Source organism: Leptonotus elevatus, chromosome 7 (genome assembly GCF_054856555.1).
Source record: "Leptonotus elevatus isolate MCC_2025b chromosome 7, RoL_Lele_1.0, whole genome shotgun sequence".
In the NCBI taxonomy this organism is placed as follows: domain Eukaryota; kingdom Metazoa; phylum Chordata; class Actinopteri; order Syngnathiformes; family Syngnathidae; genus Leptonotus; species Leptonotus elevatus.
In genome coordinates, this window is record NC_141245.1 from 11,865,320 (window position 1) to 11,883,891 (window position 18,572).

An 18,572-nucleotide genomic window follows, 5' to 3' on the forward strand; every position below is an offset into this window, starting at 1 on the left:
AGTTACTTTTTTAATGTAACAGTGACAGCACTGATAGTTACATTTACGGTACTTGAATTTTGTTGTTTGAACTCCATTTAAAAAAGTAAATTAAAAGTATTAGGATTGCTGTTCAATGTACAAAAATACAGTACAGTACAGTACTACGGTTTTTGCTTGACATTCTGATTGGTGGCTCCGTAGCACCGCTCTGCTTTATGTCCTCAGCATATTCACTATTGATGTGTGTGTATGAGCATATGTGCTGACAAATTATGAGGCCCGTGAGGTAGCTATTTAGGCAACGTAAATTGTGATTCTGACACATTCACATGTGTACAGGTATGAGCTGCACTAATGAAAAACATTCAAGGGGACTCGCATCCTGGCCAAGATCATCTTTTGGCGCGACATTCTGCATCTCATCTCGAGCAGTCTGTCTTTATGCAAAAGTTTTGTGCGCAAGTATTAGGAATGTGATCTACTGCGCATACTGGGCATGTAATTTGGTATGCTGTACCCGTAAGATAAAATGAGATCCAAAACATGAGTTGTATGAAAAGAAATTTGCCTTTATTTGTAGTTTTCCTGTCCTTGCCACTTTTCACTATCTTTGTTTTCAGGCGGCCTTCCATTTCCCTGCTATTACCGTGCTCAGCCCGTAGCTAAGTAGACAAAAATGCATCCTACTTCTTCAAGAAATTATCCTGACATGAGCCAGTGGGTTCGGTAATTGAAACAGGTGCTCTGGGCCACAAATCACAGAACGGTGCTCACAACGCTCAAGCCAAATTTCACAAAAGGAACGAGTTGAGGATTGCATTATAACTTAAGCTGACACATAATGCTTTGGAACAGAGGGAAGTGTGGAAAGCAGCTGTCCAAAGTGATGCTACAGCTTTTTGTTTTAAGTGCAGACTGGCCTGGCCTCCTGTGGTCGAAGGATATCGCCTCCCACTGACAAACTACAGTGACCAGTGGTATCTATCATCATAATTTAAATGGATATTGCAGTTCAGACTCTATCGTAATAATATTGTTAAATCTTGAAATTGATTGCTAGGCCAATTTTTGGGGCGGCAACAAAAACATTAAGTAAAAGCAAGCTACCCCCCCAAAAAAATCTACATCATATTTTACTGTCAAAAAGGTTATTGCAGGTATACCCAACAGTGGTGGTGACTTTATATAATCTCAGCCAAATGTAGTATAAACTCGGCAGGGAAGTCTGAAAAGAAACAGCTTCCAGATGTAACAACTCATGCAGTTTTTGACCTGATGTTTTGTGACATCACTTTAGTATGCATTCACACAGAGAAATTCATAAAAGCTATCTTGCCTTTCTAACTGTCATGGATTGTCAAATGCGTCAAATGCTATATATATATATATCAGAGATTGAAAAAGATGGGACAAATGCAAATGAGGTCACAGTATTAGACCAAAAAAAAAGACCATACCAGAAGTTCAAAAACTGACCAATACCACTAAAGGCTTAAAATATAGAAATTGGAAAAGTGCCACTGAGGTGCTAGTTCACTCCCCAATTTGCGTCACAGGTTGTGTTAACTGTGCAGACAGTACAGTTGTGTGGAGTTTGCATGTTCTCCCTGTGCTTGGGTTAGATTTCTTCAAGTACTCCAGCTCGCTCCGGCATTCCAAAACATACTTCTTAGCTTAATTGAAGACTTTAAATTGCCATTGTGAGTCAATGTGAGTATGGATGGTTGTTTGTCTATATGTGCTCTGCAATTGGCTGGCGACAAGTCCGGGGCCTAACAAGCCTCTCGCCCAAAAGACAGGGATAGACAAGCTCTATATAAAATGGATGGATGGGCAAGGAAGTCGACTAATGACATAAATGTGAACAGCTGTAAAAAGAAACAAGTAAAAATCTATATTAACTCTAATAAATGACAAAGGCCTAATCGGGGGAATCTGACAATTTACATGGAAGACTACTGTAAAAACAGGATAACAATCTATGCTTGATTAGTGATGACAGCGCACATGCCGAGTAACAGTGGAGTCTTCCACTGAAAGTCTGATTACGTCACACACTTTCCAGTGTATATCCTTGTTCTTTCCCTATCATCTCTTAGCATGCCTTGTTGAAATTCCTGAATAAGTGTCCCAGAAAGTTAATCCTATTACCTCGCCGTGCTGCTTGAAAGGGACAGAATGCTAAATGTTGGCCAATTACAGCATAAAGGATTGAATCCACCTTTAAAAGATGATAGCATGCAGGTGCTGCTCATCAAAGGAAGATTATTACCCAGGGTTCAGACATTGTCAAAACTGGATACTGACGTTTACAAGGTTTTGCATGAGCTACGCTAAAATTCACTATAGTCACGCTAAACACTTCACCATCTGTTGCCCTGCGTAATCGTCCAGGTCAAGCCAGTGGAATGCAGCGTCACTATTGAGCTTCACAAAAGAATGATTGGAAGGTTTCTCAATGTGCACAGGTAAACTATGTCAGTGTTTCATCACTGATTGCAAACGGTTGTACAACGCAATCCACACATGAATTGCGAGAGCTGAAAAATTGCTGAGCATGCCAAAGACTATTAGGCTACAAAGGCCATTGCAGTCCCGTTAGCCATTCATGATCAATCCTTTTACTGCTAACTGTTATCCTCATCAGGGTCACATTTGAGCTGGGGCCAATCCCAACTAAATTTGGAGTGGTAGACAGTCCATCGCAGGGCACATATAGGCATTCTCACCCTGCCAAAATTAACTTCCACTTAATACAGCACTGGTAATGAGGTCATTTACAAAATATGTCTGCCCTGCCAATCTTGTTGAGGGTACGGGCGTGGCCCTCCACAGGGGCCATTCTGTTATCAGGCCCGTACGACATTTGCTTGCTTCCTTATCTGTCCGAACACATAGAGGTATGCTCAGATTATATCAGTAAGTGCTTGCGGAAATTAAAAGCCGCTAAAGCTACCGCTCAAGTGTAGACAAAAATACAGCAATGGAAAATATTTATTATACAGTACTGGAGAAAAGGGCTGTGGCAAATTTCAATTTGGACGTTTCCAGATATTGTGAGGGTCTGACATCAGTCCTCTGGCACCATTGTTCAGCAAGTGTGGATGTTCGCTTATACTCTCATTATACAATCATCACTCACTAATGCAACAGTGGTGTTGGGCAGTACAATCTACCGTATGTAAAGCCTCACGCCCTCATCTAATCAAGATATCTACAGTGGTCGAGCAAATGTAAACCTGCAACACAGGGTGATAAGAGCAGCTTGGTGACCACTACTCAAAAGGATGTTTACCTTTGTCTAGTGGCTGGGCGATGGGTGTGAAAACATAATGCAGAGTATAAAGTAAACTGCTTTATCCGCCCAATAAATGCACTGTAAAAAGTTGGGCATTTCCACCCAACCCTACAATGTTGCTACAAAGCTAATGGATCAGCTACATGGTCAGTCACAGTGAAGAACACCATATGCAGGTCAGTCACTTGCCCAAAATAAAATCCCACAATTAGGTTCCCTTGAAACAAACATATGTGCCAGACACAGCATAAGGTACTCCAGCATGACGTAATGACAGCCAATTAGTATGAGTCAATATAGTAATGCTCAGTTTTGACTAACATACTTGGAAAGATGTATTTACCTATGTTTATCGTTATAGTGTTAAGTGGTGAAGACCTGCACTGAATCATACTGTGAGGGAAATTTGAATAGTTTGATCCCCTGGAATATATATATATATATATATATAAGAACGGAAAAAAACAAACCTTTTCATAAATAGGAAGAAAGTAAAAAAACATTGAACACTGTAAGAATGTATTGAATCTCATTAAGTTGTGCCAGTGTACCTAAAATTGTGGCAGTTCAGTGTACCTTTGCTCTAATACGTTTTAATTGTTTCATCTCACCTGGTTTAGGTCCTTTCCCACCTTGTCCTACAATAAGTTAAAAATAATAATAATAATAATAATTAAATTAAAAATTAAAAATTAAAAAAAAAATTATATATATATATATATATATATATATATATATATATATATATATATATATTATAAAAATAAAAAAATCTGAGGTGAAGCACTAAGGATTAGAGTGGTTTAAGATGAATAGTATTGGCACTGAATTTCATGACCACTGGCAGATTGTTGATGATTAATGAATGCTTTTCCTACCTGCTCCAAGTCCTCCAGCACCATATCCAGTCTGGCCAACGCCTCCTGGCACAAGACCTCCTGGCACAAGACCTCCTGGCACAAGACCTCCTGGGCCGCCGCCTTGCCCTCCACCACCATAACCACCTAATAGCGAGGTCAAACACAGACAGACCAGTCTGTGATGAGCATTGCTGACAACATCATTGAGTGTCACCATGTTTTCTTTTTCTTTTTTTATAGAAAACTGCGCATACTGCATGGCTTGATTAATCAGGCTTGACAGCAGTGGTTGCGCCATTGTTCAGTTCTATCACAATATCCTTTCAAAAATATTTGTTCTCTGCTTGTAGTGACATGACACTGCATCACAATTGGTTTCTCCACAGTTGAGCTAATTGAAGCTGAGTTTTGGTCGGAAATTGAACTTCCAAACAGAAATCCATCCATTGTTTCTATATGAATGTGCTTTTTCTCATCACATCTGTTCTATTGAATGTTGTACAGTCGACCCCCGCATATTTGCGTTTTGGCACCCGCAGATTTGCATATTCATATATTTTTATGTCTGTATATGTGTCCCTACTACAACACAATGACTGCCAAACGTCGGCATTATAACACATTCAAAGGTGGAAAAAAGGACAGCACAATCACAGCATTTTCAAATTTGATCTCTATGGAATTCACATTCACAGATTGATACCCAGTACGTTCTACTTTTGAGGCAACAGTGTTAACCACAAGGGCACTGAACTGCCAGTAATTTCATTCAGTTCAACATTATCTCAAGGCGCTTTTTAGATAGAACCTGCTTCTCAAGTCAAAAACGTTCTTTACAATATTATGTTCTATACCGCAATCACGGCTCAGCTTGCAAATGTACCAAACCCAAAAAAAAGGTGAGCCGTGATTGGTCCTTACCTGAGCCCTAAGCAACTGTGATGTCATTTTCAGTCGACAGCAAGTAGCAAAATGGCCGCCCCTTGAGATGGATTAAAAGTGGTGGATTTTGCTGCTTAATGCGTATTCCACATTCTCAATATTAATCAGAATGCTGTGTTTAGACTAGCAGGGGCACATAGATCATATTATTGTAAAGAAAAATATTTACTTTACTTCCTCACAACCACAAATGAGTAATGTAATACACAAAAACTCTTGAGAGAACCCTTGGCTCTCTTGTATGAAACCAAATCACATCAAATTTCTAGTGGGGAAAAAGCATCAATGTAATGTCTTATTACACTCACCTGCTGCTTTAGCTGGTTTATAGCCGGCGCCGGCGGGCACTCCTCCCGTAGACCCTTTTAAAATCAAATACATACAATTGAGTTATGGTGTGTCTTACAGTACATGTCATGATAACATACATTTCTTACACGCTACTCATGACTCAACTTTATATTTTCTTTACTGTACTCCCATATACTTGTCTATTGTCTGTTTACATAGATTGCATACAGATGTTTGTATAGTTCAAACTACTGTAGTTGTATTTGACAGTTTTTGTTGTTGTCTCACATTACATTAGATCTTACGTTACTCTCCGTGAATCAGGAAGTAGAATGCTCACCTCACTAACATGCAGGCAAACAAAAATGTTTGCACTGATCCAGAATGAAAAATGCTATATGGTTCAGAGCTTGTGCATCCATATAGCTTTTATTATTGCGTAGTGCAAAATATAAAGAATGGCAAGTTTACAAACATGCCGTATGTCACAGTTATCAGTCCTTGAAGTGTACTTGTCTTGTATAGTTTCATTGTAAACGGTATATCATGAGAGGGGGAAATTAGTTTTTGTGGCTTTGCAGGATCATATCTAACATTGCCAAATCATTACCATTAAAATATATTTCTTCATTAGATTTAGTTGAAGTTCGGGTTCACTTTCATGCTTTATTATTTTTAATATGTATGCGTCAGCGTAGTAAAAATGTCTGATTTGCAGCAGCATGGTTGAGCTGCAATGAGATGTGGCTGGTGAAGTTTATTATTCTTAACGATCCCCAGCAGAATTGGGAGCCTTTGTTACCTGGATAGAATCCAGTCCCTGGTCCAGTGCCTATCCCTGCACCAGGTGGTAAATACACGCCTGCAACACACAGTAGGAGAGCAAAAGGTCATTTTTGGTCACCTGCATGTATTCCCCTAAAAGTTAGATGAAAGTTTTCATTGCAAAGCTGGTAACAGTATACAGTATCTTATGACCATTCAATGACCCCATTTATTATCCACACATTCCCAAACATGTTCATAATTTTTGATCCATTAAAATGAAGTTTATCTCAGGTCATGACTGTGGCAGGCTTACACTGAAAATGAACAGCTTCCGTGAAGATCAAGATAAAAACGTTTGTATCAAAATGAGACAAAGTTCAGGAGAAAATTTGAGTTTTCATTTAGATGAGGTATTGAGTCATTTCAGAGAGTTCCACAGTCAACCCCCCGAAGCCCCCACCTGCAGCACCCCTGGCCTCCTTTTTCATCTGAGTCCTTTGAAGGTCAGGGAACAACAACAGGAATAAAAGAATGGGAGAATGAAAAAAAAAGGACTTCCTTTATTATGGGACAGCTAAAGACAAAATCCAAAGGGACTGGTGATCTCAGCCCCATGTTACAATGTTACAGTATATGTTGCGAGGAAGAAAGCTGGTTTGTATCACCACAAACACAACACAATGGAGAGAATTGTACAGCGGGGAACACAGTGATTTTGTTTAATGGTCCTTTACATGCGCTAGGAGGCCAATTAATTAAATGCACACGTCAAAGGCGTTTGTGTGTGTTTATTAACGCATACTGTGTGAACGTCGCGCTTTGTGCTCCGTCTGCATGGACACCGAGGGAGTGCAAGAACATTACAAGGCATTAGTGTCTGAACCAGCAAAATGAAAATGTATGACATAAGCCACTGAAAAGTGCCAGAAGAGAAATCCAAAAATGTAAACATGATCCAAGGCACCGCAGCGGGCTTTCACTAATACGTTGTGAAGTATTTAATGTTTCTGCCATAATAACATCAATATTCGTTTTTATTGTTACAGTTGTGGTTAGTACAAAAATGTCAACACTTAAGAGGTCAACTATTGAAGTGCCTAACATAAAAGCAGACTGAGAAGTTTGCGGTGTGAAGAAACTATAACATACATTGGACATTATTATAATGAGAAAAGATTATCTTTGTTACACCTGATGACGTTATGCTTATAGGCGCCAAAATAAGTGCCCATACACTCAAAAGTTTGGACACACTTGCTCATAGTTTGAGCGAGAAATGTATTTAGTTCAAATTAGTTGTATTTTATAGTGCTATTTTTATGACCAATTTAACAAAATTACCATATTGAAAAAAAACACACACACACTTATATGTCACAAGATAGGCACATAAAAGCAATCTAAGAAGTTGCAATACAAGAACTGTAGTGCATGTTCTGCCTCTACACAGATCAAAATGTTCAGTTTCAAGTAGTGGAAACTACAACAGTAAACCTCAATGACAATGAAATTCTGGAAAACTTTATTTATTGTCGATAATAAACAATAGGGAGCAATTTACTTGTTTACATTTTATTAAACCTTTTAAGATATGCTAATTACCCTGGGATGTCCCTTAACTTTTTGTCTATTGACTAAGGTAAAAAAAAAAATACTCCAATATTTTAACATTAAAAATTGTTCAGCAAACACACATATAAATATATATACATATATATATAAACATCTGTTATCAGCCTCCTTGACTACTTATTGGTATCGGGCCTGGAAAAACATCGGTCTATCGCTAATCTAGATTATGCAGGTGTATGTAAAGTTTTGGAAATGTTTTGTGTGTGTGCGTGCGTCTTTAGTGTGTGAGTGAGTGCCACTGCCACTATGACAGATGTGTCAGGTGCAGGTACCACCCAAGCAGGGTGGAGAGGTTGTTCCGTCGTCACACAATCAGAAGGATTTCCTGTCTGGGCTTTGCCCGTGAGGCAAAAGGGAATGCGTATGTCCCAGATTTCGCCCAGTTGTGGGCTACTGTGCCATTTTAGCAGAGGGCATCAAGTCCACCGTCTACCACCGTGTGACCCAATTTGGGTCAGATTGTTTTTTATTTATTTCCTCGCAACGCTCTTGCACAGCTGCATTGCTCAGGAATTATCCAGCAGTTACCTTTGAACCTTATTTCTGCTTAAATGAATAATGTTGAGGGAAAACAATTTGACCACTTAAAACAAAATTCCTACTGGTGATCTTATCTGGAAGTTATTGGAGAGTTGTAAGGGCCATTTGTATTACTCATATGCTTTTGGGCCATGCTGACCTAAACATTTTGGTGAGGCTTTTAGGGAAATATGTTATGAGGCTAAGTACTCGTAGTTCAGGGGTTGTTTGATAATTGCATTGTTTTAAGATGAACTATTGAAAACTAATATAAATTGTTACTTCAGGGATGAAAAATTGAAGACAACAAGCAGACTGTACAACAGTGTCTAGGTGGCAATGATCGTTTCACCCAATGATGCACGCACACTCACAACAACAAATTTCTTAAAGTGTGATAAGATACTGTAATATGCTAACTCTAGTTTTGGCTCAGACCTTTCTGTGTGGAATTTGTTTGCTTGTGTACTACTAACATGCATACTAAGTTAATTTAAGGCTCTAAATTGTGAGCATGGATGGTTGTTGTCTATATATGTTGTGTGACTGACTGGCAATCAAATTCGGATGTACCCGAGATCAAGCCTAAAGATAGCTGGGATGCATTCATTTATTATTATTATTATTATTATTATTATTATTATTATTATTATTATTATTATTATTATTATTATTATTATTATTATTATTATTATATTTATTATTGTTATTTATTTTTTTAATTTTAATTATTTAAAAAAAATATTTTAAATTGTTAAATGGTTAAATTTTTAAATTTTTAAATTTTTAAATTTTTAAATTTTTAAATTTTTAAATTTTTAAATTTTTAAATTTTTAAATTTTTAAATTTTTAAATTTTTAAATTTTTACATTTTTACATTTTTACATTTTTAAATTTTTAAATTTTTAAATTTTTAATTAATTATTTTTATTATTTTTATTATAATTTTGTTTTATTCTAACTGAGAATTTAATGTTTTACTTGACAGCAGCTACATATTGAGTCTACATACTGACTAGCAAAAGGGTTAGGAAATTGTAAGTCACAACTTGCTTTGTTTCTGAATCAACATGGCAATGACATTTTTTTTCCGCAGTGCCTCTCATGTTGATGGCAGTTTTCACAATTGCTCTTTGTGACCTCTAAGAGCTCACTTTTTGCTTTATTTAAAAAACAAACTAGTGAGTAATGGGCTATTTCCACCACCCTGTGCTGCGGTTGTGCAATAACTGCTCATGTATTAAATAGCTCAAGAGGTGATGGAACAGTTTGCAGGTTGCTTAAAAAACTTGAGAAAACACATGCACATTGCTTACACGGCCGACCTCACAAAAGTTAATAACAGCATTCTTTTTATTTGTTTCTGTCAAAACCGTGCATAATCAGTAAGCCGCAGGTCCACGTCATTAGGAAAACACATGACACGAGCTCTAGTCTCTGCAATGTTTTAGCTCCAAAAGTACTCATTCAAACTGTGTGGATCCTGGCACCCTTACATTATCAAGCATGTGACAACTGTCCTGTCCTACTATCTTGTCACTCCTTCCACTGCTTGCTGGGTGAGGAGGGGTGACAGTGTGAGGAACGTAATGTTGAAAAAATGTACGCACTCATCTTATCGTGACACTCTAATCGGACCCTACATTCTGACAGATCATCAGTGTGAGCTATGCACTGGAAAAGCAGACATCAATGGCGTTCAGGTGATCGGGTGTGTTAGCTTTAAGCCTGCGTTTACACTTTAGGTCTTTGTATCCAATCCCAATTTAGTGGCTGCAATGGACCTACTTAATACATTCAACATCCCAAAGGTATTTATTACATTTCATAATTTGACCGAAATACCATTTCAATAAATTGACAAGTGACCGGCAAACAACTTTCGAAGTTCCACTGTATGTCATGTTTCTTTTACTTTCTATGCAGATTGGCCAAAAGTACTCACACCCTGAACTTGAACTACATACTGTACATATGTGTAAAAAAAAGAAAAGAAAAAAAGAAGTAAGTAAGCAACTACTGTAATATATTATCACTGCGCTTACATTTAGTAAAAAAGCAGAAACAACCATCTACAAAAAAAGGCACAGAAAAAAGGCAACATTGGGTAACAATAGCACAAAAGTAACTTAACATTAGAAATGGATGCAGATGTCGACCCTATTTAATGGTCTATGCACCACCGAGATTTGCTGTAGTTTCGATTTTCCGTGGCTGTGTTCTTTGGGTAGATTTGTGTTATGTGTCGTTTCAATGATGTCCAGCTTGTAATGATCAGGTATATCCGATCTCTTCTTTGCTTACACAGTGCTCACATTGGCAGATATCTGATTGTTTTTAATTCGTTTTTTTTTTAAATCAGATTTTTATCCACATAGCAATGAGACCTGATTTGGATCCGAGGATATACAATTTCAAGCGTTTTTTTTTATGAGCACATTGCCATTACTCACATCTGAACTGGGCCATACAAAATCGGAACTGTCTCACTTGAACCTTGTTGTGTAATGCCGCCACTGATTGGAAAGCTAAATGTGGGAATTTAATCATTACTGTTTCATAGTTGGACATGACAAAAGAATAAGCCATGGTTGAATTGATCAGAACCAAACATGTGAAATGACTTGGAGCAAGTGGAATGCGCAAATTACATTGTTTTCTATCATTTAGAATGCTTTTGAATGATATTCTTGTAACTTCTCTCAACACAATCAGCAAAGATTTGTGACTAGCCTATAAGTATTTTAGTACATGGGTGTAATGCTATTATGTATGTTTGCTGTACTTGTAAATTAAAAAATAAATAAATAAAAAGCCAATTTTCAAAGTTAATATATATGTTTTATACCCAGGCCCAGACACTATAACTAGAAACTATAAAGCGCCATAAAAACCCTGAACCCTGCAACACCTTTCACAGTAGTCATGGTGGTAAGAAAATCTAGTTGCCAAAATGTTAATGACTTCTGGCTACTGCTGTTGAGACTTCAGCCAGAGGACATTAGCTTAATGTCAAACTGAATGCTGTGGATAAAATTGTCAAATCTACCAGGACTTACCCAGTACAGAACTAGAGCCAGGCAGACATAAATGTTCATAATAGTTCTTTCGCAATGACGAAGCCAAACTAGTGAAGGCTTTAAAGCAGGCTCCTGGCCACAGGAGTGAAGTCTCAGAGCCACTAAACGTCATCAAACTGAAATGCCTTTGCAAATGCAGCACGAGAAGGCAGGAGAGAGAAACCTGTATCGTGATCTCTGACGATGGTTTCTCTGATTGCGCAGTGGACCTGATGAGCACTGTGATCCCAGTGCATCACTTGAATCCAATAACTTGTGGTCCACCTCTCACGCGAGCCAAAATTGGATTAAGATGTGGATTCACAAGTCTCTATCAATAAAGCCTGAAGCACTGCTGACCTTGAGAATCAAGATTTGGGAATCAACCAGAAGTCCTGAGCTAATGTTGGAATCCCTCACATTTTTGGACTGCAAGGCTGTGCCGTAAATCTCCATTGATTGGTTTAAACAGGCCAAAGTAACTTCCAGTAGTGAGAAACTAGCCCAAATGCAATTAGGATAGTGAAGTCACCAAACTCCCATTTTCCCTTTAGTCCACTGAATTGTGGCAAGCATGCGTCTATTATTAAATGGGCACGGAACTGTAGTTTGTCCCCACTAAATGTGAACATGAGAGACAGTTGACTGATTTGTTTTTAAAGTGTCCTCATTTGTGTATTATTCTGCTAGATTACACCAAAAACAACAACTGATTTATGCATAACAGCGTGGAGGAGTGGCATGTGCACCCATGACATTTTGATGACGATCTCAAAGATAAATTTCACCTTTTGCTGTTTTAAGGAATTCCCTTGCCAATAATGTTGTAAATTATTTGTGTTCCAAATTGTCGAAAATCAGTTTTTTCAAACCCAAAATAATTCAATGTATCTTGAAATGTATAACCGAAAAAAATATATAATTTAAGTGCTTGGTATTTACTTTAATTAATTAATAAAAATTAAAATATTGAGTTAATTTTGTTCTTTTAACGCCAATACCGCTAATAGTATATATATTTGTATATGTATTTTTGTTTTGTTTCATGTTATTGTCTTGTTTTGTCTGTCTCGTTAGGGTTTCGCGTCCACCTGTTCTCATCAGCCCCATCACTTGTGTCTACCAATCAACTCTCTCAGCCACCTGCGTCTTGCTGAGTGGTTCCTCGTTGTCTTGTTAGTTTGCTCGTATTGAGTTTTCTTTCTTTTGGTTTAATCACAACACCTGCACTCCTATTTAGACCAGAAACAGAAACAGAAATAATCATATAAGATGGAATCATCTCTTTTTGAGGTGTGTTACAATATATAACAAGGCGTTTTGACAAACATTTGATGATACTACCAAATTAACTAACTTCTTTTTTTTTTCTTTAAATTGTACTTTTTTTCCTTTTCAGTATGGCCCTTAACTCCATCTTATGCTCTAAAGATTGAAGGTTTAGATCATGATGTTTGCACATGTCCAACGATTGGTTAGGATTGTCAGCATTAATGTAGGAATAATAATAATGGAATACTTTACTGTAGACACATACTTTATCATGAGAATGCTGCAATTGAAAAGCAAAATATAATTATTGCTCCCATGGTTTAAAATGACTCCGAATGGCTTTTCTTTTCTTCAGTTTCATGGAATCTGTGTAAATACTTCAACTTTCTGTTGAAGACTGGACAGGAATAATTACCGGTATACATGTTTAAAAAAAACATTGTTGGCAGGTTTTTTAATTGTCTTGCCAAATCTATCTGATACTTTGTATTTATGATGCAAACAAATACTGTCTTCAGTCTCACCATATGGTTTTCTAACAAGAAAGTGGACATATTTATTAACAAATCCTTTCGCAGTCCTTTCCCCGGGGAACATAAATCATTTACACTTGTCGACGGAAAACATTCAGACGTGCCTTTCGCTCGATCATAATTCAAGCAAGTGCAAGTGAGCGCATGAAACGAGTCCATTGGAGTGCTAATAATGTTCATCTTATTCATAGATACTTCACCCTAGGACTCGGCTCTGTGATTTGTTTCCCTTCGATTACTTTTAGTGCACATACAGATGGAGTTGGTTTTACAATCATATGATGTTATTTGTGGATTTAAATAATAATGCTGCTACACAGTGCAATGAGAAACCTGTGCTGGAATCAAAGCAGCCATTTTACAGGAAATGATACTGAATATGGATGACTGACTTTCTTTTAGAGGCTAACAATTTAATCTCTCTACATCTAAAATGCCACTAGGACCCAAAAAGGATGAGGACAAGCATTGAGAGAGCGCAAACCTCCATCAAGGAATCTATGTTTCCAGATAATCCTTACAATCCTGTTGGGAAAGGGAGGGACCACTATAATTCTGTGTGAAAAATGCCTGATGATTGATGAGCTCCAAATTTAATGGTTCCTTTCTTGGCACATGCGTCATACCTCCACTGAGATGAGTGAAAAACATCCAGCTCAAAACAGATGCCGAAATATGACATTTGAGTTAATACTAAAAATACTAAAACAAGTGCAATACAGTTTGGTTTGGACTCTTGTGTATTTAGTTTAGATGCGATGTGACTGTTTTTCAGTGGTGGGCTGACACAGACAGAAAGCTCAAGTAAATCGGAGTAGTGTAAAAAGGGATGAAAAGTAAACTCACAGCCTGAGTGAGAGTGGGAGGAAAGGCATGCACGCACAATGTCTTTCTCTGTCTGAAACAGATAAGCCGTAAAGTCAAACGGTTCTTGAAATGGAGCCTTTAAAAAGGCATGTATTTACTTTGTGGTGGTTTTGCATTCAATTGATTCTCAGTAGACTTGGTAGATTCAAGCTGTCAATACGGACACTCATATCCTTCCTGTGTCCATCTGGATTGGAGTCCACCAAGGACACATTGTCTCGCCCACGTGTTATAACTACACACATGGTCTACATACACTGTCTGCATATGTGTATGTCTGAGGTGAATACCCACAATGGTGTTTAGTTTACAGCGAAAACGTGGGTTTAAACAAGAAGACTGCTGAAGAAAGTATTGCATATATGATAGCATGTGGAGCAGCTGTTGCTTCTGTTTAACATCAAATTAGTGATAAAACAGTCAATGAGACAGCTGCTAGGTGAGATAGAGAGAGTACGAAAAGGAATAAGAGATAGCAGGCAGACGTCTTTCTATTTGTGAGCATGTGGGGAAATTTGGTTTGAACCTGAGCCTTTTAAGTACACCTGCACAATCAAATGAGATCCAATACAAGAGCAATTCAGCTTTAAATAAGATAATGATTGGTTTTGACTCACTGATGATGTCACCTGACTTGTGTGTGGCTATGCGCGCTGTAATTAATTGATGACCAATCCATTTTGCCAATATCAGGTGGGATATGTTCGAGCTCCATGAGACCCTGAACAGTAGTGATGGCAAAATGAAGCTTCATGAAGCATTTGCGATATTTTTTGACTCCTCTAGATGGCACTCATGATTCAAAGATGCAATGCAAATGTAATCCATTTTCATTGCACTTGCCTTTATCTTTAAACCAAGAGCACCATCTCGAGGAGTCAAAAAATATCGCAAATGCTTCATGAAGCTTCATTTTGCCATCACTACTGAACAGGATAAGCTGTACCAAAAATGAATGGATGGATGGTTCGTTTCGATTGACACTGTCAACAATGTTTATTATTTATGTGGGACAGTATACCAATTTCACCGTAGACTGCAATAACAATAAAAAAATAAAAAGTTATTCTAAATTTTAGTTTACATTTCCAAAATCACCTATCTGCAGAACTGGACTGGCACAAATAATCGGCCCTGGCATTTTGACTTATGCCCTCGGGCCCAGCCTGATTCCTGATCACACTTGGCTACTACTGATGTTTATTGGTTCAATTTGCTCTCTATATTGTAAATGGATGAATGGGCTGCTCCTTCTAAATTGCGGGCTGGTCTCCCGGGGTAAAAAGGAGGAAAAGAATAATTGAATAGCATCACATCTGCCCCAAATGACACTGGCCCACCGGGTATCTGCCCAGGATGCTAGATGGCCAGTCCAGCCCTGCCTATCTGTATGATGCAGTGCAAGTGTACAGTGCAAACTTCATAACCACACTAATAAATATAATGTTAAATCAAAACAACATTCCTATCTTGTTCTATGAAAATATTTTGAAACAACTCATTTCATTATGCAAGTGTATATAATATTATGCTCAGGTACAGGTGTAGTTACATCATAGAGTCAAAGAGTATTAAGTTGCAATTTGAAATGGGAAAGTTTGGCAGGAAATTCACTAGGTTTGGATTAATCTGCTTTATACAAAATCTAAGACATCTAACTCAGGATGACACTTCTTTGGATGGATCCGACAGTAATTCACCTAGCATGCTTGAAGTAAACAGTGTGACACACGTTGCAAGCATGCAGAGATAATTTCTTTATTAGAGTGGTGAGACAGAGTTTTGGATTGTTGTCAAAGTTCTTTGCTTGGAATTCATTCAGCACTCTTGTTATCAGAGAGCATACTTTGAGATGAACACACACTTTTATAGACACACTAACTTGTTACACCTTGCTCCAAAATGGAGGGAATGAAATAAGAATATGTGAAATATGGTCAGTTTTGTATGTAACAAAATGTTAATTGCAACAATCTGTAAATGATTGATGTTTTATTGTGTTTATCATACCTATTAAAGCAAAGACAAGGCCAGGAAACCACTGACCTCCATCTCCAACTTATTAGAATTGTGTATATGGATGCCCTGCCAAGAATGAAGTATTAACAAGAATGCGTTCCTCAACGGAGGTTTGGTTTCACAACTACCCTGGGATTCAAGTATACAGAACATAAGACACACTCAAAAAAAACAAAAAACGTTATCAATGTTGATAAATGCTGAATATAATCATAATTGCATGCACTTAAATTAGAATGAAGAAACAACTAAATCATTTGGGAATGTCATTGAAAAACTAAAAGTTATTTTTCTCCTAAAAACAGAATTAAAACTTTCTCCCTATATTAAGAAAAGGGCAAACCTCACAAGCTTTGCACCTGCTCTTACACAGGCATGTGCAGCTAAGAGTTCCATTGACCTGTGACACATGCTTACCTCCTTGCAGAGTGGGCTGAATCGCTGCTACGAGGAAGAGTCCATGGAGGAGCAGCCGAACCTTTCCGTTAGCCATCTCGCTCCCAAATGCACCACCCCTCTCCAGATGAGCTGGTTTTATTCTCGCTACCTAATTAACACAAGTTGAGCAGTGGTGAGGAAAAAAGGAGAACGATACGGGATTCAAAGACGGCAATAGCTCAGTTTCAATGGATCACTTTGCTTTTTTCCCTCCTCCCTGTCTGTTGTTGCTGTTTTTATTCTGGTCACTCTTGCCAGCAGTACTAGTGCTGTTGCCAGCAAGGACAGGGGGGTGGAGGGGGGGAGAGGGAAAGAGACACATTTTGTGGGAGAGAGAAAGTCCCCCATCAAGAAGGAATTGAACTATTTGCCAAACACTTGCTTGGATACAAAGCATACTTATCTGAGAGCGTCAGCTACAAGACTGAGGAGCAGCGACCCACACCGCTTGACAATTACCTCTCGAAAGCGCTTTACATTTTCAGCCGGTTTGATTTGTCGTGTTATCATTTGTTACTAGGGAAAAGTAACTAAACATAAAATTATTATGAAGTCACCTTCGGCACGAGGACGCAGCAATCAGAGGGGCACAGTGACTGGCAGTGAACATGTGAAAAACTCTCGTGGAGGTAGTGAGGACACTATTGGCATCAAACACAGATAAGAATGCCAAATGAATGAAACACCAACCTGCCTGTCTTATGCTGTAATCCTGAGTCAGTTTCCGAAAGTAATGGCAACTGTCAGTCTTGGTAACAAGAATCATAAGTTGAAGCAGCAGAGCTTTAGTCCATTGTGATATTTAAAGGACTCAAGAGACTGTCTGACAACAGAGCAGAGCATAAACACATTGTGCCTGTGAATCATTCCTAAAGCACAGTGTGCAATGTGATGCCAGAACATGACGACCTGCGTGTGGATCACAAGCCACCAATATCGCAGAGATCAACCAAGGGAATGATTTGGGCAGTTGGATGGCTAGAGGAAAAAGGTAGCCTACAATCATCCCCACATTTTACACTCTTGATTTATTTTAAGGAAAATGTGGTTGGTCACGCATCACATCTCGGCACCAGAGGGCGTTGTCTCTCAAATTGTGGTATGGAAATTTACGGAAACACGGTTAGGGCTCATCTACATTTCTCTGGATCAGGATTATTATAGTTTTGGAATTTTCATTTTGAGTTTAGTTTTTGGAATTTAGTTAGTTTTAATTAGTTTTCAGGGCATTTCTGTTAGTTTGTATTAGTTTATGTTATTTAAAAAATGCTTAATTTGAGTTAGTTTCAGTATTAGTTTTCTTTTTGTGTATTACTTGTGCGCAATAGTTAATAAACACCATGGTAAAATGAAAAAGTAACACCTAGCGTTGCATTTCGGCTGAGTTAAATGAAAAGCAGGCAAGCCGAGCCATTGGAGCCAAAAGTGAAGCACGTAAAATTGTCGCCTTCACTCTAAAAATGGATTGGTGAAAAAAACTACCAATCTAGTAGTTAAGCTCATATTGGCTTGATTAACCAATAGATTGGTCAGACATTGACCATTCTGGGTGGTTACAGAACAAACAACCAATGAAATTGGTTACAATAGAAAGCACTTGGAAATGTATTTATTGTATCAATTTATTGTATTCTAAATGTATTTATTAATTATTATAAGTGATAACAATATAATATATGAATAATATAGTGTTTAAAAATGGAAATGTGTGTCTATATAGGTCTCCAGGCGTGACCATCTTAGTGGCCTAGTGGTAGTGTATCTCCCTTGAGACAGGGAGGTTGTGGGTTCAATCCCTGGCCAGTGGGTCAGACCAAAGACTATAAAAATGGGATCCATTTGCCTCCCTGCTTGACACTCAGCATTATGGGTTGGAATTGGGGGGTTAGCTCGCCAAATGATTTCCAAGCGTGGCCCTTGCTCTTGCTCAGGGGATGGGTCAAATGTGGATAGCAAATCTTGGCCTACTTAGGTGGGTGTGACAATCAGTGGTACTTTTTAAATGTCAGCCTCTAACACAGATTAACCAATATTTTGGTCAGAATGACCAACATATATGGGTTGAAAACACCTACCATTCTAGAATGGTTG

At 38.1% G+C, this 18,572-nt stretch overlaps 1 protein-coding gene and 1 long non-coding RNA gene across 10 annotated transcripts in view; one reads left to right on the top strand and one right to left on the bottom strand.

Moving 5' to 3' along the window:
- The window catches only part of elna (elastin a), a 66,824-nt gene that overhangs the window by 31,830 nt on the left and 16,422 nt on the right, over positions 1-18,572 (bottom strand). For all 9 annotated transcript variants that reach the window (XM_086080767.1, XM_086080764.1, XM_086080768.1 and 6 more), the window contains exons 2-5: positions 16,461-16,590; positions 6,176-6,235; positions 5,391-5,444; positions 4,159-4,284 (exon numbers count right to left, since the gene is read on the bottom strand). In XM_086080767.1, coding sequence (XP_085936893.1) covers positions 4,159-4,284; positions 5,391-5,444; positions 6,176-6,235; positions 16,461-16,590 — 370 coding nt within the window. The remainder of the gene's footprint in view (positions 1-4,158; positions 4,285-5,390; positions 5,445-6,175; positions 6,236-16,460; positions 16,591-18,572) is intronic.
- On the top strand, positions 9,963-12,576 carry LOC147170966 (uncharacterized). Its single transcript, XR_015095510.1, has 3 exons — positions 9,963-10,104; positions 10,220-10,297; positions 12,430-12,576. It is a non-coding gene; the product is annotated as an uncharacterized LOC147170966 (long non-coding RNA).